At 42.6% G+C, this 25,246-nt stretch overlaps 1 protein-coding gene across 2 annotated transcripts in view; it reads left to right on the top strand.

Moving 5' to 3' along the window:
• The window catches only part of LOC140362047 (oxysterol-binding protein-related protein 10-like), a 104,709-nt gene that overhangs the window by 74,691 nt on the left and 4,772 nt on the right, over nt 1–25,246 (top strand). For both annotated transcript variants that reach the window (XM_072448068.1, XM_072448067.1), the window contains 4 exons: nt 6,080–6,229; nt 15,606–16,098; nt 21,216–21,402; nt 22,202–22,384. In XM_072448068.1, coding sequence (XP_072304169.1) covers nt 6,080–6,229; nt 15,606–16,098; nt 21,216–21,402; nt 22,202–22,384 — 1,013 coding nt within the window. The remainder of the gene's footprint in view (nt 1–6,079; nt 6,230–15,605; nt 16,099–21,215; nt 21,403–22,201; nt 22,385–25,246) is intronic.

Genomic DNA, 25,246 nt, shown 5'->3' with positions numbered 1-25,246 from the left:
ACTACAACTGCACTCTCTAAAGACTACAACTGCACTCTCTAAAGACTACAACTCCACTCTCTAAAGACTACAACTCCACTCTCTAAAGACTACAACTGCACTCTCTAAAGACTACAACTTCACTCTCTAAAGACTACAACTGCACTCTCTAAAGACTACAACTGCACTCTAAAGACTACAACTGCACTCTCTAAAGACTACAACTGCACTCTCTAAAGACTACAACTGCACTCTCTAAAGACTACAACTCCACTCTCTAAAGACTAAAACTGCACTCTCTAAAGACTACAACTGCACTCTAAAGACTACAACTGCACTCTCTAAAGACTACAACTGCACTCTCTAAAGACTACAACTGCACTCTAAAGACTACAACCGCACTCTCTAAAGACTACAACTGCACTCTCTAAAGACTACAACTGCACTCTAAAGACTACAACTGCACTCTCTAAAGACTACAGCTGCACTCTAAAGACTACAACTGCTCTCTAAAGACTACAACTCCACTCTCTAAAGACTACAACTGCTCTCTAAAGACTACAACTGCTCTCTAAAGACTACAACTGCACTCTAAAGACTACAACTCCACTCTCTAAAGACTACAACTGCACTCTAAAGACTACAACTGCACTCTAAAGACTACAACTGCACTCTCTAAAGACTACAACTGCACTCTCTAAAGACTACAACTGCACTCTAAAGACTACAAATGTTTTTTTTATGTTAAATATAAAAACATTTAATATAAAAACAGAACAAAGAACATGACCAGAGGGAAAAAAGACGGTAAGAATGATTAATGATTATTAATGATGATGATGATATTAAAATGAAACACTCAAACTCTAAAACAAACGTTCCAGCTGATCAAAGTCAGTTAAATGTGTCCACTTTCCAGTTTAGTCCAAATGTAATCGTCTTCATTGTCCGTATCAGTCTCGTTGGTCCAGTCCTTGATCGTCGGTGCAGATAGACTCATCCATTTTCTCTTTCCGGCTCAGGAGTTCTTGCAAAACAACTATTTACTGTACGTAGAGATGTACTTGGATATTTGAAGTTAGATTAAACTTTAAAATTGCAACTAAAGGATTAATGTGAGTCCACGGCAGGAGTCTTGAGGCCCAGTCGTTAAAAGTACGTCTAAAACATCCTGCAGTACTTACTTACTCCAGTAGTTGCTTACTCCAGACGCAAACTAATCTACAGCGGGTTCATTTGCGGTGCAGGAAGTGGGGCATTTAGTCCAGAGCGTTCACACTTCCTGTTTCCCATCAGGCCTTGTGTTTCTGAAGGTTCCTCCCAGTGTAAGGAACGGAACACAAGCGTCCTTAAACTTATCTCCTGATTCCATCCAAACAACACACACACACACACACACACACACACACACACACATAGAGACACACACATATAGAGACACACACACACAGACACACACACACACACACACACACACAGAGACACACACACACACACACACACACACACACACATAGAGACACACAGATATAGGGAGACACACACACACACACACACACATAGAGACACACAGATATAGGGAGACACACACACACACACACAGATAGAGACACACTGACACACACACACACAGAGACACACATAGAGACACACACATGCACACATAGAGACACACATAGAGACACACACACATAGACACACACACACACACACACACACATAGAGACACACACACATAGAGACACACACACACACACATAGAGACACACACACACACACGCACATTCACATACACACACGCACACAAACACACACACACACGCACACATAGAGACACACACACACACACATACACACACACACACACACACACACATAGAGACACACACACATAGAGACACACACACACACACACACACACACACATAGAGACACACACACGCACATTCACATACACACACGCACACAAACACACACACACACACACACGCACACATAGAGACACACACACACACACACACATAGAGACACACACACACACACACATAGAGACACACACACACACACACACACACACATAGACACACACACACACACACACATATACACACACACACACACACATACACACACACACACACACATAGAGACACACACACACACACACACACACACACACACATAGAGACACACACACATAGAGACACACACACACACACACGCACACATAGAGACACACACACACACACACACACACACACATAGAGACACACACACATAGAGACACACACACACACACACACAGACACACACGAACAACAAAAACAACATTCTTCTCTTATTAAGTAACAGGACATAGTTTCATTCACATACTCCTACATTATAGGAAAGGCCAGCAATGACTTCAAACAAACAAACACTTTTAGTGTTATAATCTTGTACTGAACATTTTAAAAGTAGGTTATTGTCTTCATGTTCTATTTATTTTAGGAAGAGACACGTGTTTATGTTTGTCCGTGTGGCTCAGGAAGTCTTAAAAGTCTGGGAAACGATACAACTCTGAGTACATTTACATGATCAGATTTGTGTGTGTCTCTGTGTGTGTGAGTGTGTGTGTCTCTGTGTGTGTGAGTGCGTGTGTCTCTGTGTGTGTGAGTGCGTGTCTCTGTGTGTGTGAGTGTGTGTCTCTGTGTGTGTGAGTGCGTGTCTCTGTGTGTGTGTGTGTCTCTGTGTGTGTGAGTGTGTGTCTCTGTGTGTGTGAGTGTGTGTCTCTGTGTGTGTCTGTGTGTCTCTGTGTGTGTGTGTGTCTCTGTGTGTGTGAGTGTGTGTTTTCATGCACAAATGAAATCTGATTGATTCATTGATTTTTGGTTCGTGTGGAAAAGTAGTTACAGCATCATTTACGTAATCGCACACATTCCAGGCTGAAGCTTGATCCTAAAAACAACTCTTTGAACCTTTGACCTTTTCTCTTTTATGTTTGTCTTTGCAACGTTAATTAGTTCTTTTTTGTGTGCGTCCTTTTCCTTTCCTTTTGAACGAAATCAGATTACTCACATCAGATGAGAAATCAGATAAAGGTCAGATTTCTGGTGTCTGTTTTGTCCACATTCATATTATACGTTTTGTGAAGCAGATTTGTGTGTGTAGTTTTTAAAGCTAACGTTCTGATAAAACCGCCAATGCAGATCTTTAATTGGACCAGATGACCATTGTTCATTAACTGCTTTCATTAATTAAGCTAAAAAGGCTTAATAACAGGAACTTCCTGTTCACCAAACCTCAACAAGCAGTGGATTTAGTTTTATTGCTGGGAAGTGGCTGCAGCTGCTGCTTGACATTCTTTAATCCACATGTTTGACCCGGAGTCTGCATTTTTGAAACGTCAACTTCTCAAGTAAGATAGGGGATGGGTGAAAACAGACTTTCTTCTGAGCCTCAAATGCAGGAGACTGGAGGATTCCTCAAACAGGCATGAATCATGTAAACTACAACTTTGAGTAAACTAATGATGAGAAACTCTGTTATAGCATCATTAAAGTCTATAATACGTCCAATGAAACTTCAATCTGAACCTGGAGCCGTGAGGAGTTCTATCTATTACATTAGCCAAAGCTCACATGACTCTTAGTTCAGAGCGCTGGCCTCAGAGCTCTGTTCTCTCTGAGTGTTCTGTGCCTCATGTGAACACTCGTGTTGCTTTTATGAACTGAATAAAATATTCAGGGAACAAGCCCGGAATATCGCGCCCATGTTTCCCCTCCTACTCCCAAGTCTACGAACAAATGATTCATCTGACACCCACTGCTCTCCACTTACTCCATTTTATCTCCTTAAACCGTGACACACATAGAATTTTGCAGCTTTGCATTATTTGGAGTAGTAGGAGTAGCAGTAGCAGTAGTAGAAGTAGGAGTAGTAGTAAGAGTAGTAGGAGTAGTAGGAATAGCAGTAGTAGTAGGAGTAGGAGTAGTAGTAGTAGTAGGAGTAGCAGGAGTAGTAGGAGTAGTAGCAGTAGTAGCAGTAGTAGTAGCAGCAGTAGGAATAGTAAGAGTAGCAGTAGGAGTAGTGGTAGTAAAGGCAGTACTAGTAGTAGTAAGTTGGGACATGATTGAACAGTTCTTCATGTTCTTCACTCCGTAAACAACAGTGATATTTAAATGTGTCTTCAAGCCTTCTGAATGAAGTAAAGTTAATAAGTTAAAACAAACAAATAAAACACTTCACTTTCAGGTTTACTTTTCTAGATCATTTTGAATTGCCCTGATTTTGCCTCATAAATCCTCCAAATTCTTCTTCTTTTTGTAGTTACTCTGATTTTATTGTGACCTGAATCATCACGACCATCAATGCACAGACTGAGTGACTGTGTTTCCATAGATCTTTATAGTTATTTGATCATCCTCCTGCTCAGGTGGAGCTAAAAGCCAGAAGATAAATGGATTCATGGAGAAGGGAATGAGGCGCTGATCTTTGGTATTTACAGCCACTTTTGAAGCCGCCTCCAAACGAGATCGCTGACCTTCTCTTCAAGCCAAGGCCAAGTGCTGATTGGTCTAAAATAGAATCGTTTGACTTTCTTTTATCGCCCACACAGCTTCTAATAATATATGAGACTGGAAGAGGCTTTTCAGTCAAGTTTGGGGAATTCTTCGGTGCTTCAAAACAACACGGTCTTTCACGTTCCACTTCGTTTAATGTCCGCGCTCGTTTCACGCCGTTTGTGACATTCAATTGCACTTTGTAAAGTAAATATGCTAATTTACTGGAACAAAAGCAGAATGAATGAGACACCAGGTTTTCACGGCTTCTTTACTCCACGTTATGTTTAATAACACTGAAAGGACTCAAAGTAATTCAATTAATTTCAATGTTACTCAACTGTCTTTGTAGTAAATAATCATCTAAATAGTTCTCTTTTCATAATGATTATACTTTTTTTTTTTTTTTTAAATCAAGGTTTTACACAGAAATATTCCTCGATTATAAATTTGTATTATTTATTTCAACTAAAAAGCTAAACAATTACTAGTTTTTTTGTACTATGCAAGATAATGGAAAATATTATGACCGCGATATCGATATTGACGCAAAATGTTTCATTAATTTCAGTTACATTGGAAATAAAATGTATTTGATTAATTTATTTGGCGGACTCTGTCGAAAGAAACGCTCAACATTGACAAAACCACAACAAAATCGAGGCTAATTTAGCTTCGCCTCCGACGGTCCCTCATCTGCCTAAAGAGTGGCTCCAGTTCGCCTCCGACGGTCCCTCATCTGCCTGAAGAGTGGGTCCAGCTCGCCTCCGACGGTCCCTCATCTGCCTGAAGAGTGGGTCCAGCTCGCCTCCAGACGGTCCCTCTTCTGCCTGAAGAGTGGGTCCAGCTCGACTCAGACGGTCCCTCTTCTGCCTGAAGAGTGGGTCCAGCTCGACTCAGACGGTCCCTCTTCTGCCTGAAGAGTGGGTCCAGCTCGACTCAGTCGGTCCCTCATCTGCCTGAAGAGTGGGTCCAGCTCCAGTCTCCTCGTGTCCGTCTGTCCGTCTGTGAGAGTCGGATCTCTCCTTCACTGGAACTCCTCCAGGTTTCTACGCTTTTTTCCCAAAGAGGTTTTTTTTGTAGTTTTTCCTGGCCGAGAAGGAGAGTCTAAGGACAGAGGACCCTGGGACATCGTCCCTCGCCACCACAGACATTGTCCGACTCCCTCGCCACCACAGACATTGTTGATTCATTTCTCCCTGTGGCCCTCAGAGGCAACTGTTGTTGTGATTTTGGGCCTTACAAAAATAAATTGATTTGATTTGATTTGATTTAGGACTTTGGCAAAAATAATGACCTTTTTCTTTTAAATACACATGTTTTTATCTAGTGTCAGATCATATTGTTATTGTTATTGTAATATTTTTACTGTAGTTTGTTGCAGTGTCAGTTATCGCATCAGTCGGTCGATACTTTTGCATTATATTGTGAAGATAAGACGACTTTACAGCAGAATCTATGACTTTATACACGTCAGGCCTGGTTTGGGCTAATTTTGGCCTCACTTCTTTCATTAAAACCGTAGATTTAACCTTTGGTCGTGTCTCTCCCGTCCACAGCGCCATCCTGGGCCGGAGGAGCTGAGTCCGTCTGAGGAAGTGACCGACTCCGAGGACAACGAGGAGGAGGACCTGGGCGTCCTGGACGACCAGAGGAGCATCATCCTGCACCTGCTCTCACAGCTCAAACTGGGCATGGACCTCACGCGGGTAAATACATGTACTTCATTTATTTACACGCATCGTTCATTTTACAGATCTTCAAATATATTCTGATAATGTTGTTTTGAAAATATGCCAAATCTGAATATCGAGTGTATTTATTGTAAAAAATGCTACAAAAAGAGGTCTAAAACAATAAAGAAAACAGACAAATCATTACAATTTTAAGTACAATGTAAGATAACTGCTGTATTTGACTCTTCTAAAGTTAATTTATAGTTATTATTTGTGTTTTTACTTGTTTGTATTGTGATTACTTGTTATTGTATTGTGTGTTTTTTTTTTTTTTTTACTACCTCTGCTTCCGAAGAGTGCACACGCTTTTTTGCTCGCTCCGCTTGCTATCGCTGCTTTCCTTATTTATTTTGCTTTTTAATCAGTTTTTGTCTTCCAAACATTTTTGCTTTAGACTTTTTCAAGTAAACCAAGGATTTTAAGAAAATTTTTCCAGTTTTAACGACATATCTGACGCCAGCGACATGTCCGGGAGAAGAAGGGAGAAAGACTGTGAACGCTGTCGGAAATATCAACAAGAAATTAATGAGCTGAAAACACGGATATTTGTTTTGGAATCTGAAAAAGTTCTTCACGATACCATTCCTGTGTCAACCGACGGTAAGAAGAGCACACTTTTTACAAGAAAAACTGCTACTTTCAACCTAAACCGCAGTGACTCTGTGTCATTTCCGAAACTGTCTAAAAACCAGAAAGACCAGGCTGTTTCTTGGAACAAACTTGGAGCAAAGCCTAAACGATACAAAGATAACGTGAAGTCGCCTAAAATACAGCTCACCAACAGATTTTTACCACTTTCAGAGATGGAATTAAATGAAAAAAGGAAAGATGACGTGGCCAAAATACAGCGAGGAGGATCTGTGCCAGGAGCCAAGGTCATAAAGATTGTTTTAGTTGGGGACGGCGCGATAAGTCACGTGACGCATGAAAAGATAAACACACATTCTTTTCCAAGCGCCACTGTTTCTGAGATAACGTCACTCCTTCCAAATATTATGGCTAAGCATGGAGGAGCTAAACAGCTGATTGTGCACGTGGGTGCAGTGGACATGCGGCGGGAACAGACTGAAGTTTTGAAAAAAGACTTCTTGAAGTTGTTCGACGTGCTTGATAAAATGGAAATCAAAACATTCATAAGTGGACCTCTTCCAAACATCGACAGGAGGATAAACAAGTTTAGCCGGCTTCTTCAGCTGAACACATGGCTGTCCAAAGAGTGTTCCCCGAGAGGACTACACTACATTGAGAACTTCTATCTATTCTGGAAACGAGAGGACCTGTTTAAGAGAAATGGCCCCCACCTATGCAGAGGTGGAGTGAGGGTGCTGACAGAGAACCTGCTCCACGCTCTGAGGCATTGGACTGGGCCTGGACAGGGTCCTGAGCAGATAGTTAGAGAAGAGAGGAATGAGAGAAGAATTCCTGCTCCATCAGCCAGAGACCGAGCCAATGTTTCAACATCAAAAGCACCACAACCTCAGCCTCCACCAAAGGATTCATCAGCAGCTGCTCCACCACCACCAGCAAAGGATTCAGCTCCAGCTGCTCCACATTCACCTCCACCGCCTCCAGCAAAGGAACAATCTTCAAAGGCCTTGGACCCATCTGTGACAAGCCCAACAACATCCCTGTCATCGCCCCTGCCTTCACACCAGCCCTGGGTTCCCCCTGCAACATCTACTCCCACTAAAGATTCATCATTCTCCTTCTCATCTCCACTCTCACCCATGGGCCTTCCCAGCCATTTTGAAAGTCTGATCAAATCAGGCATTAATATGGCTCCACTCACGCCCAATATAGCAAGGGCTATGTCAGTACCGACTACACCAACAAAAGCCCCACCACCCATCCCCCCTCGCCTCTCACCTGGTCTCAAACTCTCCTTGGCTACAAAAGCCCCACCACCCATCCAACCTCGCCTTTCACCTGGTATCTCCCATAGCTAGGATGCACTGGGTCTCAGCGTTGCCGGGACTTATTGTCACATTAAAAATCAAACCAACCCGGGGCCCTATGTAAAAAGAGCCCCCCCTAGTGCTATTTCTGTAGTCACATCATCACAGAGATGGAAAAACAAAATGCGAGTCAGGCCCAATCTGAGAAATGTGATTCATATTCCCTGTGAAAAGATAAAGCCCAGTCTCACTGAAACTAGTCTGAAACTTGCTGTGCTAAATGTCAGATCCTTATGTAACAAATCTCTCTTAATTAATAATTTTATTTCTTCTTATAATCTTGATTTTATGTTTTTAACTGAAACATGGCTTGACAAAAACACAGGAAATGTAGTTCTGATAGAATCTGCTCCACCCAACTTTAAGTTTGAATCTGAAACACGAGAAAACAAAAAAGGGGGTGGAGTCTGTGCTGTCTTTAGAGATGAAATAATTACCCGCAGGTTGTCTTTTGGGGTGTTTTCATCATTTGAGTATGTATCCTTTAAAATGGAGCTAAAACGGTCTCCATCCATTCTCTTCATTGTTTTATACAAGCCTCCCCAGCACTGCCAAAGTTTTATTGATGATTTTACTGAGATGCTTTCAGTCATATGCACAGACTTTGATGGTTTGGTCATTACAGGTGATTTCAATGTGCATGTTGATAATATTTGTGACAGAAACGCTAAAGAGCTTGATGCTGTCCTTGAAACCTTCAGTCTTACTCAGCATGTGAGAGGCCCCACCCACAGCAAAGGACACGCTCTAGATCTCATAATTACAAAGGGGGTAAATATTTCAAATGTTAATGTGATCGATGTTGCTCTGTCTGATCATTTCTGTGTCTTCTTTGACCTGTCTGTTTCTCCCAAACCTCCGGTTGGTCCTGCAGTTGTTCAGAGGAGACACATAAGTGATGGCACAGGTGCACTGTTTATGGAAATGATAAACTTTGAAAATGTCTCATGTTCTAATGTAAATGATTTGTTGAACTCTGTTACATCTAGTGTTTTGAATGTTCTGGACACCATCGCCCCTATAAAGGCTAAAATGGTTAAAAATAAGCAGAAGGCGCCGTGGAGAAATGATGATTCGGTCAGGGCACAGAAAAGGGAGTGCCGCAGGGCTGAACGGAAATGGCGCAAGTCAAAGCTCCAGGTTCAAAAAGAGATTTACAAAGAAAAGCTGAACATGTACAACCTAATCTTATGTAGAACTAGGGAAAGATATTTTTCTGAAATAATTGGAAGCTGCAGTAACAACTCGCGTGTCCTGTTTGCCACAGTAAACAGATTAACAAACCCTCCAGCTCAGCTGCCGTTAGAACTCATTTCCACATCCAAGTGTAATGAGTTTGCATTATTCTTTAATGACAAAGATCAGGGCATTAAAAATGCTATAAATCCCACAATGCAAAAAATTACCCTAAAACCACCAAGACACTTAGAGCTAACTCACTTTGCACCAGTAACTGACAAAACTGTCCATGAGATCATCACCAGTCTGAGTTCATCTACATGCTGCCTTGATGTGTTACCCACCAAATTTCTAAAGTCTGTGCTGAACAGTTTGTTAGCACCATTCACTCACATAGTTAACATGTCGCTTCAATCTGGAACATTCCCAATGTCTTTGAAAACTGCGGTCATAAAGCCTCTCCTAAAGAAGAGCAGTCTTGATGCCGCAGTACTGAGTCATTACTGGCCCATCTGTAATCTACCATTTTGGGGCAAAGTCCTTGAAAAGGTTGTTTACCAACAGCTCACAGATTTCCTCTTAATAAACAACTCATTTGATGTTTTTCAGTCAGGTTTTAGACCTCATCACAGCACTGAGACTGCTCTTGTCAAGGTGACAAATGACATCCGCCTGAACACTGACACGGGCAAAGCCTCAGTCTTAATTCTGTTAGATCTGAGTGCTGCTTTTGACACTGTCGATCATGGGATCCTCTTACAGAGACTAGAGGACTGGGTGGGCATCACTGGCACTGCCCTAAACTGGTTAAGGTCCTATCTGGAAGACAGGAAGTACTTTGTTAAAATTGGTAGCTGTGTCTCAGACCACATGACCCTGACCTGTGGAGTGCCCCAAGGGTCAGTCCTGGGTCCCCTTCTGTTCAACCTCTACATGCTGCCGTTGGGTCAGTTGATACGCAGTGAAAATGTGTCCTATCACAATTATGCAGACGACACTCAGATCTATGTTTCACTATCGGCAGGTGACTATGGACCAGTAGATTCACTCTGTCACTGCATCCAACAGATCAGTTTGTGGATGCAAAACAACTTTCTCCAGCTGAACTCAGACAAGACTGAAATAATCGTTTTTGGCCCACAGAAACAAAGAGAAAGTGTTAGCGGTCACCTCCAGAGTCTCGCTCTAAAACCTACAAACCAAGTTAGAAATCTGGGGGTAATAATGGACTCAGACTTGAACTTTAATAGCCACGTCAAATCAATAACATCAGCAGCTTTTTACCATCTAAAAAACATTGCCAAAATCAAAAATATAGTGTCAAAACCAGATTTAGAGAGACTTATCCATGCGTTTGTCTCCAGTAGATTAGACTACTGTAACGGCCTGCTCACTGGTCTCTCCAAACGAGCTGTAAAACAGCTGCAGTACATCCAGAACGCTGCTGCTCGGGTCCTGACCAGAACCAGGAAGTATGATCACATTAGTCCTGTTCTCAGGTCTCTGCACTGGCTCCCTGTGGCTCAGAGAATAGACTTTAAAGCAGCTCTGCTTGTGTACAAGTCTCTCCATGGCCTAGCACCAAAGTACATCTTGGATATGTTAGTGCCATATGAACCATCTCGGACTCTGAGGACCTCAGGGACCGGCCTCCTGCTGGTGCCCAGAGTCAGGACAAAACATGGGGAATCTGCGTTTCAGTTTTATGCAGCTAAAATCTGGAACATTCTTCCTGAAGATGTGAGACAGGCTTCTACTCTGACAATGTTCAAATCTAAGCTAAAAACAGTTTTGTTTAGCTGCGCATATGACTGAAAGGATTTTTTCTTTGCACTCTTCTCTTTTGTTTGTGATTTTATTAGTTCAGAAAATCAGTTGGATTGATAATTTTTAATTTAGTTAATTTTATTGTAGTTAATTTTTATCTTTGCACTCTTCTCTTTTGTTTGTGATTTTATTAGTTTAGAAAATCAGTTGGATTGATAATTTTTAATTTAGTTAATTTTATTGTATTTCTGTAATTTCTTTGTGATTTGAATGCATTTTTCCTGCTGTGTGAAGCACTTTGAATTGCCTTGTGTATGAAATGTGCTCTACAAATAAACTTGCCTTGCCTTGTATCACATGTTTTGTCGCGTCCTTACTTTGTGTTTTATCGCGTCCTTACTTTGTGCTTTGTCGTGTCCTTAAATTGTGTTTTGTCGCGTCCTTACTGTGTGTTTTGTCGCATTCCTTACTTTGTGCTTTGTCGTGTCCTTAAATTGTGTTTTGTTGCGTCCTTACTTTGTGCTTTGTCGCGTCCTTACTTTGTGTTTTGTCGCGTCCTTACTTTGTGTTTTGTCGCATCCTTACTTTGTGCTTTGTCGCGTCCTTACTTTGTGCTTTGTCGCGTCCTTACTTTGTGTTTTGTCGCGTCCTTACTTCTTGTTTTGTCGCCTCCTTACTTTGTGTTTTGTCGCGTCCTTACTTTGTGCTTTGTCGCGTCCTTACTTTGTGCTTGGTCGCGTCCTTACTTTGTGTTTTATCGCGTCCTTACATTGTGTTTTATCGCGTCCTTACTTTGTGCTTTGTCACGTCCTTACATTGTGTTTTATCGCGTCCTTACTTTGTGTTTTGTCGCGTCCTTACTTTGTGCTTTGTCGCGTCCTTACTTTGTGCTTTGTCGCGTCCTTACTTTGTGTTTTGTCGCGTCCTTACTTTGTGTTTTGTCTCGTCCTTACTTTGTGTTTTGTCGCGTCCTTACTTATTGTTTTATCGCGTCCTTACTTTGTGTTTTGTCACGTCCTTACTTTGTGCTTTGTTGCGTCCTTACTTTGTGTTTTGTCACGTCCTTACTTTGTGCTTTGTCGCGTCCTTACTTTGTTTTTTGTCGCGTCCTTACTTTGTGTTTTGTCGCGTCCTTACTTTGTGCTTTGTCGCGTCCTTACTTTGTGTTTTGTCGCGTCCTTACTTTGTGCTTTGTTGCGTCCTTACTTTGTGTTTTGTCGCGTCCTTACTTTGTGCTTTGTCGCGTCCTTACTTTGTGCTTTGTCGCGTCCTTACTTTGTGCTTTGTCGTGTCCTTAAATTGTGCTTTTTCGCGTCCTTACTTTGTGCTTTGTCGCGTCCTTACTTTGTGTTTTGTCGCGCCCTTACTTTGTGTTTTGTCGCGTCCTTACTTTGTGTTTTGTCACGTCCTTACTTTGTGCTTTGTCGCGTCCTTACTTTGTGCTTTGTCGCGTCCTTACTTTGTGTTTTGTCGAGTCCTTACTTTGTGTTTTGTCGCGTCCTTACTTTGTGTTTTGTCGCGTCCTTACTTTGTGTTTTGTCGCGTCCTTGCTTTGTGTTTTGTCGCGTCCTTACTTTGTGTTTTGTCGCGTCCTTACTTTGTGTTTTGTCGCGTCCTTACTTTGTGCTTTGTCGCGTCCTTACTTTGTGTTTTGTCACGTCCTTACTTTGTGCTTTGTCGCGTCCTTACTTTGTGCTTTGTTGCGTCCTTACATTGTGCTTTGTCGCGTCCATACTTTGTGTTTTGTCGCGTCCTTACTTTGTGTTTTGTCGCGTCCGTACTTTGTGCTTTGTCGCGTCCTTACATTGTGCTTTGTCGCGTCCTTACTTTGTGTTTTGTTGCGTCCTTACTTTGTGTTCTGTCGCGCCCTTACTTCTTGTTTTGTCGCGTCCTTACTTTGTGCTTTGTTGCGTCCTTACTTTGTGTTTTATCGCGTCCTTACTTCTTGTTTTATCTCGTCCTTAAATTGTGCTTTTTCGCGTCTTTACTTTGTGCTTTGTCGCGTCCTTACTTTGTTTTTTGTCGCGGCCTTACTTTGTGCTTTGTCGTGTCCTTAAATTGTGCTTTTTCGCGTTGTCGCGTCCTTACTTTGTTTTTTGTCGCGTCCTTACTTTGTGCTTTGTCGCGTCCTTACTTTGCGCTTTGTCGCGTCCTTACTTTGTGCTTTGTCGCGTCCTTACTTTGTGTTTTGTCGCGTCCTTACTTTGTGCTTTGTTGCGTCCTTACTTTGTCGCGTCCTTAAATTGTGCTTTGTCGCGTCCTTACTTTGTGCTTTGTCGCGTCCTTACTTTGTGCTTTGTCGCGTCCTTACTTTGTGTTTTGTCGGGTCCTTACTTTGTGCTTTGTTGCGTCCTTACTTTGTGCTTTGTCGCGTCCTTACTTTGTGCTTTGTCGCGTCCTTACTTTGTGTTTTGTCGCGTCCCTACTTTGTGTTTTGTCGCGTCCTTACTTTGTGTTTTGTCGCGTCCTTACTTTGTGTTTTGTCGCGTCCTTACTTTGTGCTTTGTTGCGTCCTTACATTGTGCTTTGTCGCGTCCTTACTTTGTGCTTTGTTGCGTCCTTACTTTGTGCTTTGTCACATCCTTACTTTGTGCTTTGTCGCGTCCTTACTTTGTGTTTTGTCGCGTCCTTACTTTGTGCTTTGTCGTGTCCTTAAATTGTGCTTTGTCGCGTTGTCGCGTCCTTACTTTGTTTTTTGTCGCGTCCTTACTTTGTGCTTTGTCGCGTCCTTACTTTGTGCTTTGTCGCGTTGTCGCGTCCTTACTTTGCGCTTTGTCGCGTCCTTACTTTGTGCTTTGTCGCGTCCTTACTTCTTGTTTTATCTCGTCCTTACATTGTGCTTTGTCGCGTCCTTACTTTGTGTTTTGTCGGGTCCTTACTTTGTGCTTTGTTGCGTCCTTACTTTGTGCTTTGTCGCGTCCTTACTTTGTGCTTTGTCGCGTCCTTACTTTGTGTTTTGTCGCGTCCCTACTTTGTGTTTTGTCGCGTCCTTACTTTGTGTTTTGTCGCGTCCTTACTTTGTGCTTTGTTGCGTCCTTACATTGTGCTTTGTCGCGTCCTTACTTTGTGCTTTGTCGCGTCCTTACTTTGTGTTTTATCGCGTCCTTACTTTGTGTTTTGTCGCGTCCTTACTTTGTGTTTTATCGCGTCCTTACTTTGTGTTTTGTCGCGTCCTTACTTTGTGTTTTGTCGCGCCCTTACTTCTTTTTTTGTCGCGTCCTTACTTTGTGCTTTGTCGCGTCCTTACTTTGTGCTTTGTCGCGTCCTTACTTTGTGTTTTATCGCGTCCTTACTTTGTGTTTTGTCGCGTCCTTACTTTGTGTTTTGTCACGTCCTTACTTTGTGCTTTGTTGCGTCCTTACTTTGTGCTTTGTCACATACTTACTTTGTGTTTTGTCGCGTCCTTACTTTGTGTTTTGTCGCGTCCTTACTTTGTGCTTTGTTGCGTCCTTACTTTGTGCTTTGTCACGTCCTTACTTTGTGTTTTGTCGCGTCCTTACTTTGTGTTTTGTCGCGTCCTTACTTTGTGCTTTGTCGCGTCCTTACTTTGTGTTTTGTCGCGTCCTTACTTTGTGTTTTGTCGCGTCCTTACTTTGTGCTTTGTTACGTCCTTACTTTGTGCTTTGTCGCGTCCTTACTTCTTGTTTTGTCGCGTCCTTACTTTGTGTTTTGTCACGTCCTTACTTTGTGTTTTGTCGCGCCCTTACTTTGTGTTTTGTCACGTCCTTACTTTGTGCTTTGTCGCGTCCTTACTTCTTGTTTTGTCGCGTCCTTACTTTGTGTTTTATCGCGTCCTTACTTTGTGTTTTGTCGCGCCCTTACTTTGTGTTTTGTCACGTCCTTACTTTGTGTTTTGTCGCGTCCTTACTTTGTGCTTTGTCGCGTCCTTACTTTGTGCTTTGTCGCGACCTTACTTTGTGTTTTATCGCGTCCTTACTTTGTGCTTTGTTGCGTCCTTACTTTGTGCTTTGTCACATCCTTACTTTGTGTTTTGTCGCGTCCTTACTTTGTGTTTTGTCACGTCCTTACTTTGTGTTTTGTCGCGTCCTTACTTTGTGTTTTGTCGCGTCCTTACTTCGTGCTTTGTTACGTCCTTACTTTGTGTTTTGTCGCGTCCTTACTTTGTGCTTTGTTACGTCCTTACTTTGTGTTTTGTCGCGTCCTTACTTTGTGCTTTGTCGCGTCCTTACTTTGTGTTTTGTCGCGTCCTTACTTCGTGCTTTGTTACGTCCTTACTTTGTGTTTTGTCGCGTCCTTACTTTGTGCTTTGTCGCGTCCTTACTTTGTGTTTTATCGCGTCCTTACTTTGTGTTTTGTCGCGTCCTTACTTTGTGTTTTGTCACGTCCTTACTTTGTGCTTTGTTGCGTCCTTACTTTGTGTTTTGTCGCGCCCTTACTTCTTGTTTTGTCGCGTCCTTACTTTGTGCTTTGTCACGTCCTTTCCTCAGGTGGTGCTGCCCACGTTCATCCTGGAGAAGCGCTCGCTGCTGGAGATGTACGCTAACTTCATGGCGCACCCGGACATGTTCCTGTCCATCACGTCCGGGACCTCGGCGGAGGAGCGCATGGTCCGCTTCGTGGAGTACTACCTGACCGCCTTCCACGAGGGCCGGAAGGGCGCCGTGGCCAAGAAGCCGTACAACCCCATCCTCGGCGAGACCTTCCACTGCTCGTGGGACGTTCCCCGGGAGAAGGTCAGGACCGGGAATCGGACCAACAACCCGGCGTGCGCTCCGGTGCCTGGCAGGAGTCCCAATAACGCGCAGGCGGAGGAGGGCGGAGCTTACAGGGTGCGCTTCGTGGCGGAGCAGGTGTGCCATCACCCGCCCGTGTCAGGGTTTTACTGCGAGTGCAGAGAGCGCCGGATGTGTGTCAACGCTCACGTCTGGACCAAGAGCAAGTTCATGGGGATGTCCATCGGCGTGTCCATGGTCGGGGAAGGTACGAGCTGCAGTGTGTCTGTGGGTCCAGTAGGAGGGGCGCTAACGTGTCTGTGGGTCCAGCAGGGGGGACGCTAACGTGTCTGTTGGTCCAGCAGGGGGGGGGCGCTAACGTGTCAGTGGGTCCAGTAGGGGGGGCGCTAACGTGTCTGTGGGTCCAGCAGGGGGGGCGCTAACGTGTCTGTGGGTCCAGCAGGGGGGGGCGCTAACGTGCCTGTGGGTCCAGCAGGGGGGGCGCTAACGTGCCTGTGGGTCCAGCAGGGGGGGGCGCTAACGTGCCTGTGGGTCCAGCAGGGGGGGGCGCTAACGTGCCTGTGGGTCCAGCAGGGGGGGCGCTAACGGGTCTTCAGGGCTGGATCAGGATCAGTTTAGGTCACAATGTGGGTGAGAACTGAAACATAATCTGATTTAGTTTAATTAAATCTAGTTCAATCTACAGGCCAAAAAAATTAGACAAATATAAAGTACAGTACTTTTTAATCACACTCAAATTTTACCATATTTTCCAGACTATAAGTCGCACCTTTTTTCATAGTCTTTTTTTCATAGGTTCGACTTATACTTATATTCATAAGATAAGATAAGATAAGATATTCCTTTATTGTCCCACATGGGGAAATTTCATTGGTGCAACGCAGGTAGATACAGAGGTAGATCCAGAAGAACAGATCACTTATAGGAAGTCTGAAAAACACTTTCACTAGAAGATCTCCTATAGATAAATAAAAACTCCCATAGACAAATAAATAAATACCATTGCATGTGATTCATACTTATATACTAATATGTATTTATCCTCCGGAGTGACTTATATGTGACATTATTTGTTATTTTCACACTTGCAACCGCATTTCATACTCCAGTGCAACTTATATATGCTTTTTTCTTCTCGATTATGCATTTTTTGGCTGGTGCAACTTCCGGTGCGACTTATAGTCCGGAAAATATGGTACTTGTTTTTATTTTGTATTTCAGAAGGTTTAATTTGGTGAAGCTGGTCACAAACTATTTGAGGAATAATGTGTCAGACAATGGGAATGAATTATTAAAATAAAAATGATCACTTATTCACGATTATTGAGAATGTGACCAATCAACAAATTGTCTAAATTTGGTTGTACAATATCGATATTGTGGGCTGCTGTATTGTATATTTTACAAAATTAATTAATTTTGACAGCCACAATATTGTTGTTTGTTCAGAGAAAGAAACTTGTTTATGTAAAACATTTGACATGTTGACTCTGTTTTGATGATCAAGTTCAAGCAGGTCCTGGTTTAACAAAGAAATACTGCTGTTCAAAAATATTTGGTTGTGAAAAGTAGTGATATATATCAGAGATTATCTGGAGCAATACATTGATCACATCTAGTGCAATATTTTTTAAATTTAAATTCCTTGTTTTCCTAAATTTCAGAGATAAGATGTTTGTAATATTGACATTAGTGAAAGATGAAGATGTAAACGATGACGAGCCTGAGTCATTCTTTATCTGGACGTCCCATAACATCAGCAGCTCTTTAGTGCTGAGCTCAGACTGTCCTGCTGCTGTCCTGCTGCTGTCCTGCTGCTGTCCTGCTGCTGTCCTGCTGCTGTCCTGCTGCTGTCCTGCTGCTGTCCTGCTGCTGTCCTGCTGCTGTCCTGCAGAAGAACAATCGATAGTCCCTCTTCTGTCCGGCCCTGACACAGCAGCACGGCTCCCCAGGTGCATTCTGGGAGTTTATGCACGAACATGAGGAGAGATGTCACATGATCACATGCTTGTTACAGCTCCAAATAAGGACTTCCTTTGACTCTATAACTATGTTTTCAGTTGGTTAATCTACTTATGAAAGAGATTAATTTAGTTCTGTAATGATGATGTCACAGTTTCAACATTTATATTCAGATACTCAAAAACAATTACTATTCCACAATGTTATTAGAAACACATTTTTTTAACACAACTCCTTGACAAAAAAAAACATATAAATACACTTAAAAATACAAGACTGCTGTTTTTGACAAGTAAAAAGTTCCACATTGACTAAAAACACATTTAAGTCTTCTTAAATGTGTACGCTAGTTAAACTGAAAAAAGATATTTGGAAAAGTGCTCATCTGTTATCTTGAGTGTTAATATAATGTACATACAACTCACAGACTTAACCTGCTGAGTCCATTGTTCACGTCGTTGAGGTGAGGGAAGTTTATTAGCTATTAATATAAGTAGTGACACTTTATTTGTACTTAGTTTTTATGTTTTGTATGGCCTTGATATTATTGTGAAGCACTTTGGTCCCTGTGAGTGTTGTAAAGTGCTCTATAAATAAAGATTAATTGATTGAATATAAAGACTTTGACACACACAGACATGAAACAATGTGTTCAGGTCAAATCAATCACTTTAGCCCAATAAATGAGCCTGAAAATGAGAGAGAAGTCACTATTTGCCCTCATTGTTGGATTGTGAAGACATTTACACCACTCCTTCCATCACACTGAATCATCTGAGATCATTTGAATGGAACAATACGACATCCCATCAGCCTCCTGAATGTAAACGTGGATTGTACCGGTGTGACGGCTGAAGCCTTCACCAGCAGCACTTGTTCATTCATGAATCAGAGCCCTTAATCATCTGTTAAGCAGCGCCGCCTCTTGACTAATCACTCCAGCCCGTCGACACGAGCGGCGCACAAAAGCCGCACGTATGGAACCGAATTGTCGGCGTATCTCGATGTCGCAAAACACGTGACCAGCCTCGACGCCGCCGTTAATCTCGATGTCGGGCGCTGATTTTCTGTTCCGTCACATGAGCTGAAAAGGCCATTGAGAGCCGATGCCCGGGGGTCATTGTGAGGCTGTGAATAACGCCGTGACACGAGGAGAGCGTGGCTGTCTCCTTGTAAACATGCCCTTATTATTATTGAAACATTCATGACTAGAGAAGGACGCTCAGGGCGATGCTTTAGCTAATCCTCCCAGTATTCTTTCCATTCCAAAAGCCCCGTGAACACAAGATTTGTACTGAAATTGACCCAGATGAAGCTGAAATGATGCCACTTATGGTACGTATTTACAGACAAATAGGGGTTTTTCTCGTTTGTTTTTTGTTTCTCGTGTCATTTTGATGTGATAAGTGTTCAGTGTGACCCACGTGACACAGGGCCGGCCCGTGGAGTAAACAAAATAAGCGTTTGTTTTAGGGCGGGTCACATGCTCTGGTGGGCTGTGTCCAGAGGGAGAGTCAAGCTAAAGCGTAGTCGTGATCCTTTAGTCGTTTAGTCAATTATTCGGTAGATGGTGTCTCAGTCGATCACACTTTTTATTAGTTGACTCATTATTTTATTTAGATGAATAGGTTTTATACATGACAACAGCGAAAAGGAGTAGATATGGAGTGAGTTAGAGTTACACATCTATCTGTTTACTGGAACTTTTTTCTGTAAATAATTGTTTTTGCATGAGTTTCTGTGCAATTGAAGTCTTTTGAGTGCAGTTTGGGTCGGATACTTCATAGTGTGGATAGCTAGCTGTCTTTAGTTGACTACAGCCTTAAAGCGCAGGTTATAAGTGCAAAACATCAGTTCAGAGACGTCCCGACATTAGAGTTTGCAGTATTTCTCTGGAACCTCAGTCCTCAGCCCCATAAACTCTATCTGGGTCTGTGAAACCTCTTCTAACTCATGCCCAAAACACACACACACACACACACACACACACACACAGTTAAAATCTGTGCCAAAATCCATCCATGTACAAGTTTACCCCACAAAACCTGCTAGAATAAAGAATGAACCTATAATATTTTCTGTGTCTTATTCAGATAATGTGGAAAAATACAGTATTACATCATTTCTGCACCATAATAGCAGAAATGACATGCGATTTATTCAGATGTTCTAATTTGAAAACCCCCAAAACCCCCTTTTAATATGAATATTCATATTTAAAAACAAACCTGTCAAAGCTGATGAATACATGTCTTGTTTCTTTAGATCTTGAGTCAGTTTTTCTGGAATAATGGAATGTTTAAATATACCTGTGACCAAAATAAACTATATTGCATCATGTATTGCATAGATACATAATCACACCAAACGCCACGTTCCAAAACAGATTAGATTAGGATTTAATGAAACAGGATTAGATTATGCACTTAAACCAACACGACAATAGTGTTTCAGAGGCAGTTGTTTGTCATGAAAAACTAGATTCCATTTGCGTCACCTGAACTTCATTCCGGTTCATAACATTTGATATGCAGGACATTTAAACTGACTCGACAACTCGACTTCTGTATCTGTTTCTTCATCTTGTTCAATGTTTCTTTCAGTTTTTAACGTTTCCCCTTTTTTTTTTACTTTTAGGCTTTTCACACCAGAACCCACAAAAACAAACTTTGACCACATTGCAAAATATAATCAACATTATAAGTGGCAAAACTATTTTAAAAGTTCAATAATATCTGTTGTTGTGTTTGTTTAGTTTTTTGTTGTTGCTAGCACTCCTCTTTATAATATCTATACTTTTATTATCCTCAATGAAGCATGAACAAAGGCTTAAATTATAATCAGTCTTCATCTTAATAAACAATTTGTTAAAGACACGCCCAGTACATCGATAAGTCTGCTAAAACAAGTACAAATATAACGCAAAGAAAGAGAATTTATGAAAAAAATCAACAGCTGTTTACTGTGTACAGAAAAGTACATTTCATTGTAAAAACAGAGTAATAAATGTATAATTTGCTCTCAAAACTCCATCTTATTTCTCCTTTCTAATGCGGCGTACATAAATCCTTAAAATATCAATGAAATAATTAGTTGAGTAATATAAATCTTGTTAAGTAAAAATAAGTAGTTACTAAGCCTGAATCATGCTTCAGAAACAATTTGTTCATCATGACTGAAGTCTTTGTTCATACGTTATTAAGGCTAATTAAGGTGTAATTATTATAAAATTAAATATAAAATTATCGTGCAACTCCCACAAATCTTGACTCTAAATGTAAGATTCATAAACCTTTAGTCTGGCAGTTTTAACCTGTGTTTGTGGCTTTATGTTCATGTTCCTCTGTCCGTGCCCGTCCAAACCTCCTCGTTACCATGACCACCATGAGTCTTCTCTTCTAGGCGTCCTGTACCTGCTGGACCACGATGAGGAGTACGTCTTCACGCTGCCGTCCGCTTACGCCCGCTCCATCCTCACCGTGCCCTGGGTCGAACTCGGGGGCAAAGTGTCCATCAACTGTGCCAAAAGTGGATACTCGGCCACCGTCACGTTCCACACCAAACCCTTCTACGGCGGCAAAGTGCACCGGTCAGAGCTGTTCCAACTGACCTTTACATCAGGACTACACCTGGACTAAACCTGGACTAAACCTGGACTAGAACCGGGCTAAACCTGGACTAGAACAGGACTAAACCTGGACTAGAACAGGACTAAACCTGGACTAGAACAGGACTAAACCTGGACTAGAACAGGACTAAACCTGGACTAGAACAGGACTAAACCTGGACTAGAACAGGACTAAACCTGGACTAGAACAGGACTAAACCTGGACTAGAACAGGACTAAACCTGGACTAGAACAGGACTAAACCTGGACTAGAACAGGACTAAACCTGGACTACAGGCAGGTGACTATCTTTACTATGGACCACCAAAAATGTAGAAATATCACATAAAACTGCAAGATTGTTTTACTTGTTCTGTATTTTTAATCTGTTTTTAATTAAATGTTGCAATCTATTTTAGAATTTTGCTCATCTCCAAAACAACAATTGCTATATACATTTGTTCAGTATCTTCCACGTCTAAAAGCAGGAAGTGATGTAATAAATGGTACGATTTGTCAAAACTACATAACTGTGGCCACTGAACAACACAGAGTCACACAGATCATGTTTCCATTGCAGATAATGAGACTTTTGACCATTTCCAACTTACAAATTGTGCTGCTAAACCGATTATTGTCAGACAAATCACCATCAGTGTCCGTCACGGTATTCTAAATAGTGTGTGTGTGTGTGTGTGTGTGTGTGTGTGTGTGTGTGTGTGTGTGTGTGTGTGTGCGCGTGCGTGTGTGCGTGCGTGCGTGCGTGTGTTTGTGTGCTCAGAGTGACGGCGGAGGTGAAACACAACCCCACCTGCACCATCGTGTGTAAGGCTCAGGGCGAGTGGAACGGGACGCTGGAGTTCACCTACAGCAGCGGAGAAACCAAAGTCATCGACACCAACAAACTGGCCGTGACCAAGAAGAAGCTCCGGCCCGCGGACAAGCAGAGCCGCTCCGAGTCCAGGTGATGAACAATGACACCCACACCTTTAGTTTAGTGATGTTAGAGGGGCAAAGGTCATTCTGTTAATCGATAATCATTATTCAGGTCGCAATTTAATCATAAGAACCAATACGTAATAATGTGTGACCATTTTAGCAGCTAAAGTAAGTGGTTTTAACTTAAAAAATGCATCTAAATATAAAGTACTTTTTTATCTGGGTGTTTTTGTCACGTTTACTTTGTTTTGTCACTTTTCAGACAGTTAATTTTCATAAAGCTGAGATATAGTTTGTCTTAGACGAAGGTTCACACAAGCTCAGGAATAATTGTGAAAAATCTTGAATAATTGTGATTTTTAAACCTCATGATTATTCACTTGTTACAGTTACTTGCACAAAACGTGAATGGATCATAAAATCAGCCACAAAAGTGCAGAAATATCACTTGCACCAGGCGTTTTTGTCTCTTTTTTTTTTTAAAGGTAATTTTTATTTAGTTAGTTATTAATTTAAACTTAAGAAAAGAATAAACATAGAACGACACAGAACACAATGCGAGAGAGCGAAGATCAGAATAAGAACACGAGCAGACATGAGCTAAACATCAAGAGAAGCCATATCACGGCACATTTAAATGAAAATAAAAGTCCCACTTCAGCCATCTGTTGACATTGATAAGCGTCGAAATCAACCTAAACCACAGCTAAACTCACTAAATCCACTGCGAAGACGAAGCTTTCTCTGTAATTTGTCACGATTTATCACGTCTCGCTGGTTGTCGTCCTGTTTTGATCGCGTTTTCTAACATTTAGAGTCATTAAAGATCGGTTTGGGGGCAACATAAGATAAAACATCCCCGTAATAAGTCGGCGCTCGCAGTATGAATACACAAAACACTAAGATACTTGCTGTAGTGAGGCGTGTGTCATGATGAGGCGTGTTTGTATGTGGGCGTGTCATGATGATGCGTGTTTGTATGTGGGCGTGTGTCATGATGAGGCGTGTTTGTATGTGGGCGTGTCATGATGATGCGTGTTTGTATGTGGGCGTGTCATGATGATGCGTGTTTGTATGTGGGCGTGTCATGATGATGCGTGTTTGTATGTGGGCGTGTCATGATGATGCGTGTTTGTATGTGGGCGTGTCATGATGATGCGTGTTTGCATGTGGGCGTGTCATGATGATGCGTGTTTGTATGTGGGCGTGTCATGATGATGCGTGTTTGTATGTGGGCGTGTCATGATGATGCGTGTTTGCATGTGGGCGTGTCATGATGATGCGTGTTTGCATGTGGGCGTGTCATGATGATGCGTGTTTGTATGTGGGCGTGTCATGATGAGGCGTGTTTGTATGTGGGCGTGTCATGATGATGCGTGTTTGCATGTGGGCGTGTCATGATGATGCGTGTTTGTATGTGGGCGTGTCATGATGAGGCGTGTTTGTATGTGGGCGTGTCATGATGAGGCGTGTTTGCATGTGGGCGTGTCATGATGATGCGTGTTTGTATGTGGGCGTGTCATGATGATGCGTGTTTGCATGTGGGCGTGTCATGATGATGCGTGTTTGTATGTGGGCGTGTCATGATGATGCGTGTTTGCATGTGGGCGTGTCATGATGATGCGTGTTTGTATGTGGGCGTGTCATGATGAGGCGTGTTTGTATGTGGGCGTGTCATGATGAGGCGTGTTTGTATGTGGGCGTGTGTCATGATGAGGCGTGTTTGTATGTGGGCGTGTCATGATGATGCGTGTTTGTATGTGGGCGTGTCATGATGATGCGTGTTTGTATGTGGGCGTGTCATGATGATGCGTGTTTGTATGTGGGCGTGTCATGATGATGCGTGTTTGTATGTGGGCGTGTCATGATGAGGCGTGTTTGCATGTGGGCGTGTCATGATGATGCGTGTTTGTATGTGGGCGTGTCATGATGATGCGTGTTTGCATGTGGGCGTGTCATGATGATGCGTGTTTGTATGTGGGCGTGTCATGATGATGCGTGTTTGCATGTGGGCGTGTCATGATGATGCGTGTTTGTATGTGGGCGTGTCATGATGAGGCGTGTTTGTATGTGGGCGTGTCATGATGAGGCGTGTTTGTATGTGGGCGTGTGTCATGATGAGGCGTGTTTGTATGTGGGCGTGTCATGATGATGCGTGTTTGTATGTGGGCGTGTCATGATGATGCGTGTTTGTATGTGGGCGTGTCATGATGATGCGTGTTTGTATGTGGGCGTGTCATGATGATGCGTGTTTGTATGTGGGCGTGTCATGATGATGCGTGTTTGTATGTGGGCGTGTCATGATGATGCGTGTTTGTATGTGGGCGTGTCATGATGATGCGTGTTTGTATGTGGGCGTGTCATGATGATGCGTGTTTGTATGTGGGCGTGTCATGATGATGCGTGTTTGCATGTGGGCGTGTCATGATGATGCGTGTTTGTATGTGGGCGTGTCATGATGAGGCGTGTTTGTATGTGGGCGTGTCATGATGATGCGTGTTTGCATGTGGGCGTGTCATGATGATGCGTGTTTGTATGTGGGCGTGTCATGATGAGGCGTGTTTGTATGTGGGCGTGTCATGATGATGCGTGTTTGCATGTGGGCGTGTCATGATGATGCGTGTTTGTATGTGGGCGTGTCATGATGATGCGTGTTTGTATGTGGGCGTGTCATGATGAGGCGTGTTTGCATGTGGGCGTGTCATGATGATGCGTGTTTGTATGTGGGCGTGTCATGATGATGCGTGTTTGCATGTGGGCGTGTCATGATGATGCGTGTTTGTATGTGGGCGTGTCATGATGATGCGTGTTTGCATGTGGGCGTGTCATGATGATGCGTGTTTGTATGTGGGCGTGTCATGATGAGGCGTGTTTGTATGTGGGCGTG

Source organism: Eucyclogobius newberryi, unplaced genomic scaffold (assembly GCF_026437365.1).
Source record: "Eucyclogobius newberryi isolate DKJ021-1_F unplaced genomic scaffold, fEucNew1.0.hap1 SCAF_16, whole genome shotgun sequence".
In the NCBI taxonomy this organism is placed as follows: domain Eukaryota; kingdom Metazoa; phylum Chordata; class Actinopteri; order Gobiiformes; family Gobiidae; genus Eucyclogobius; species Eucyclogobius newberryi.
The sequence above is the reverse complement of the archived record's forward strand: the minus strand, read 5'-3'. Positions and strand labels throughout refer to the sequence as shown.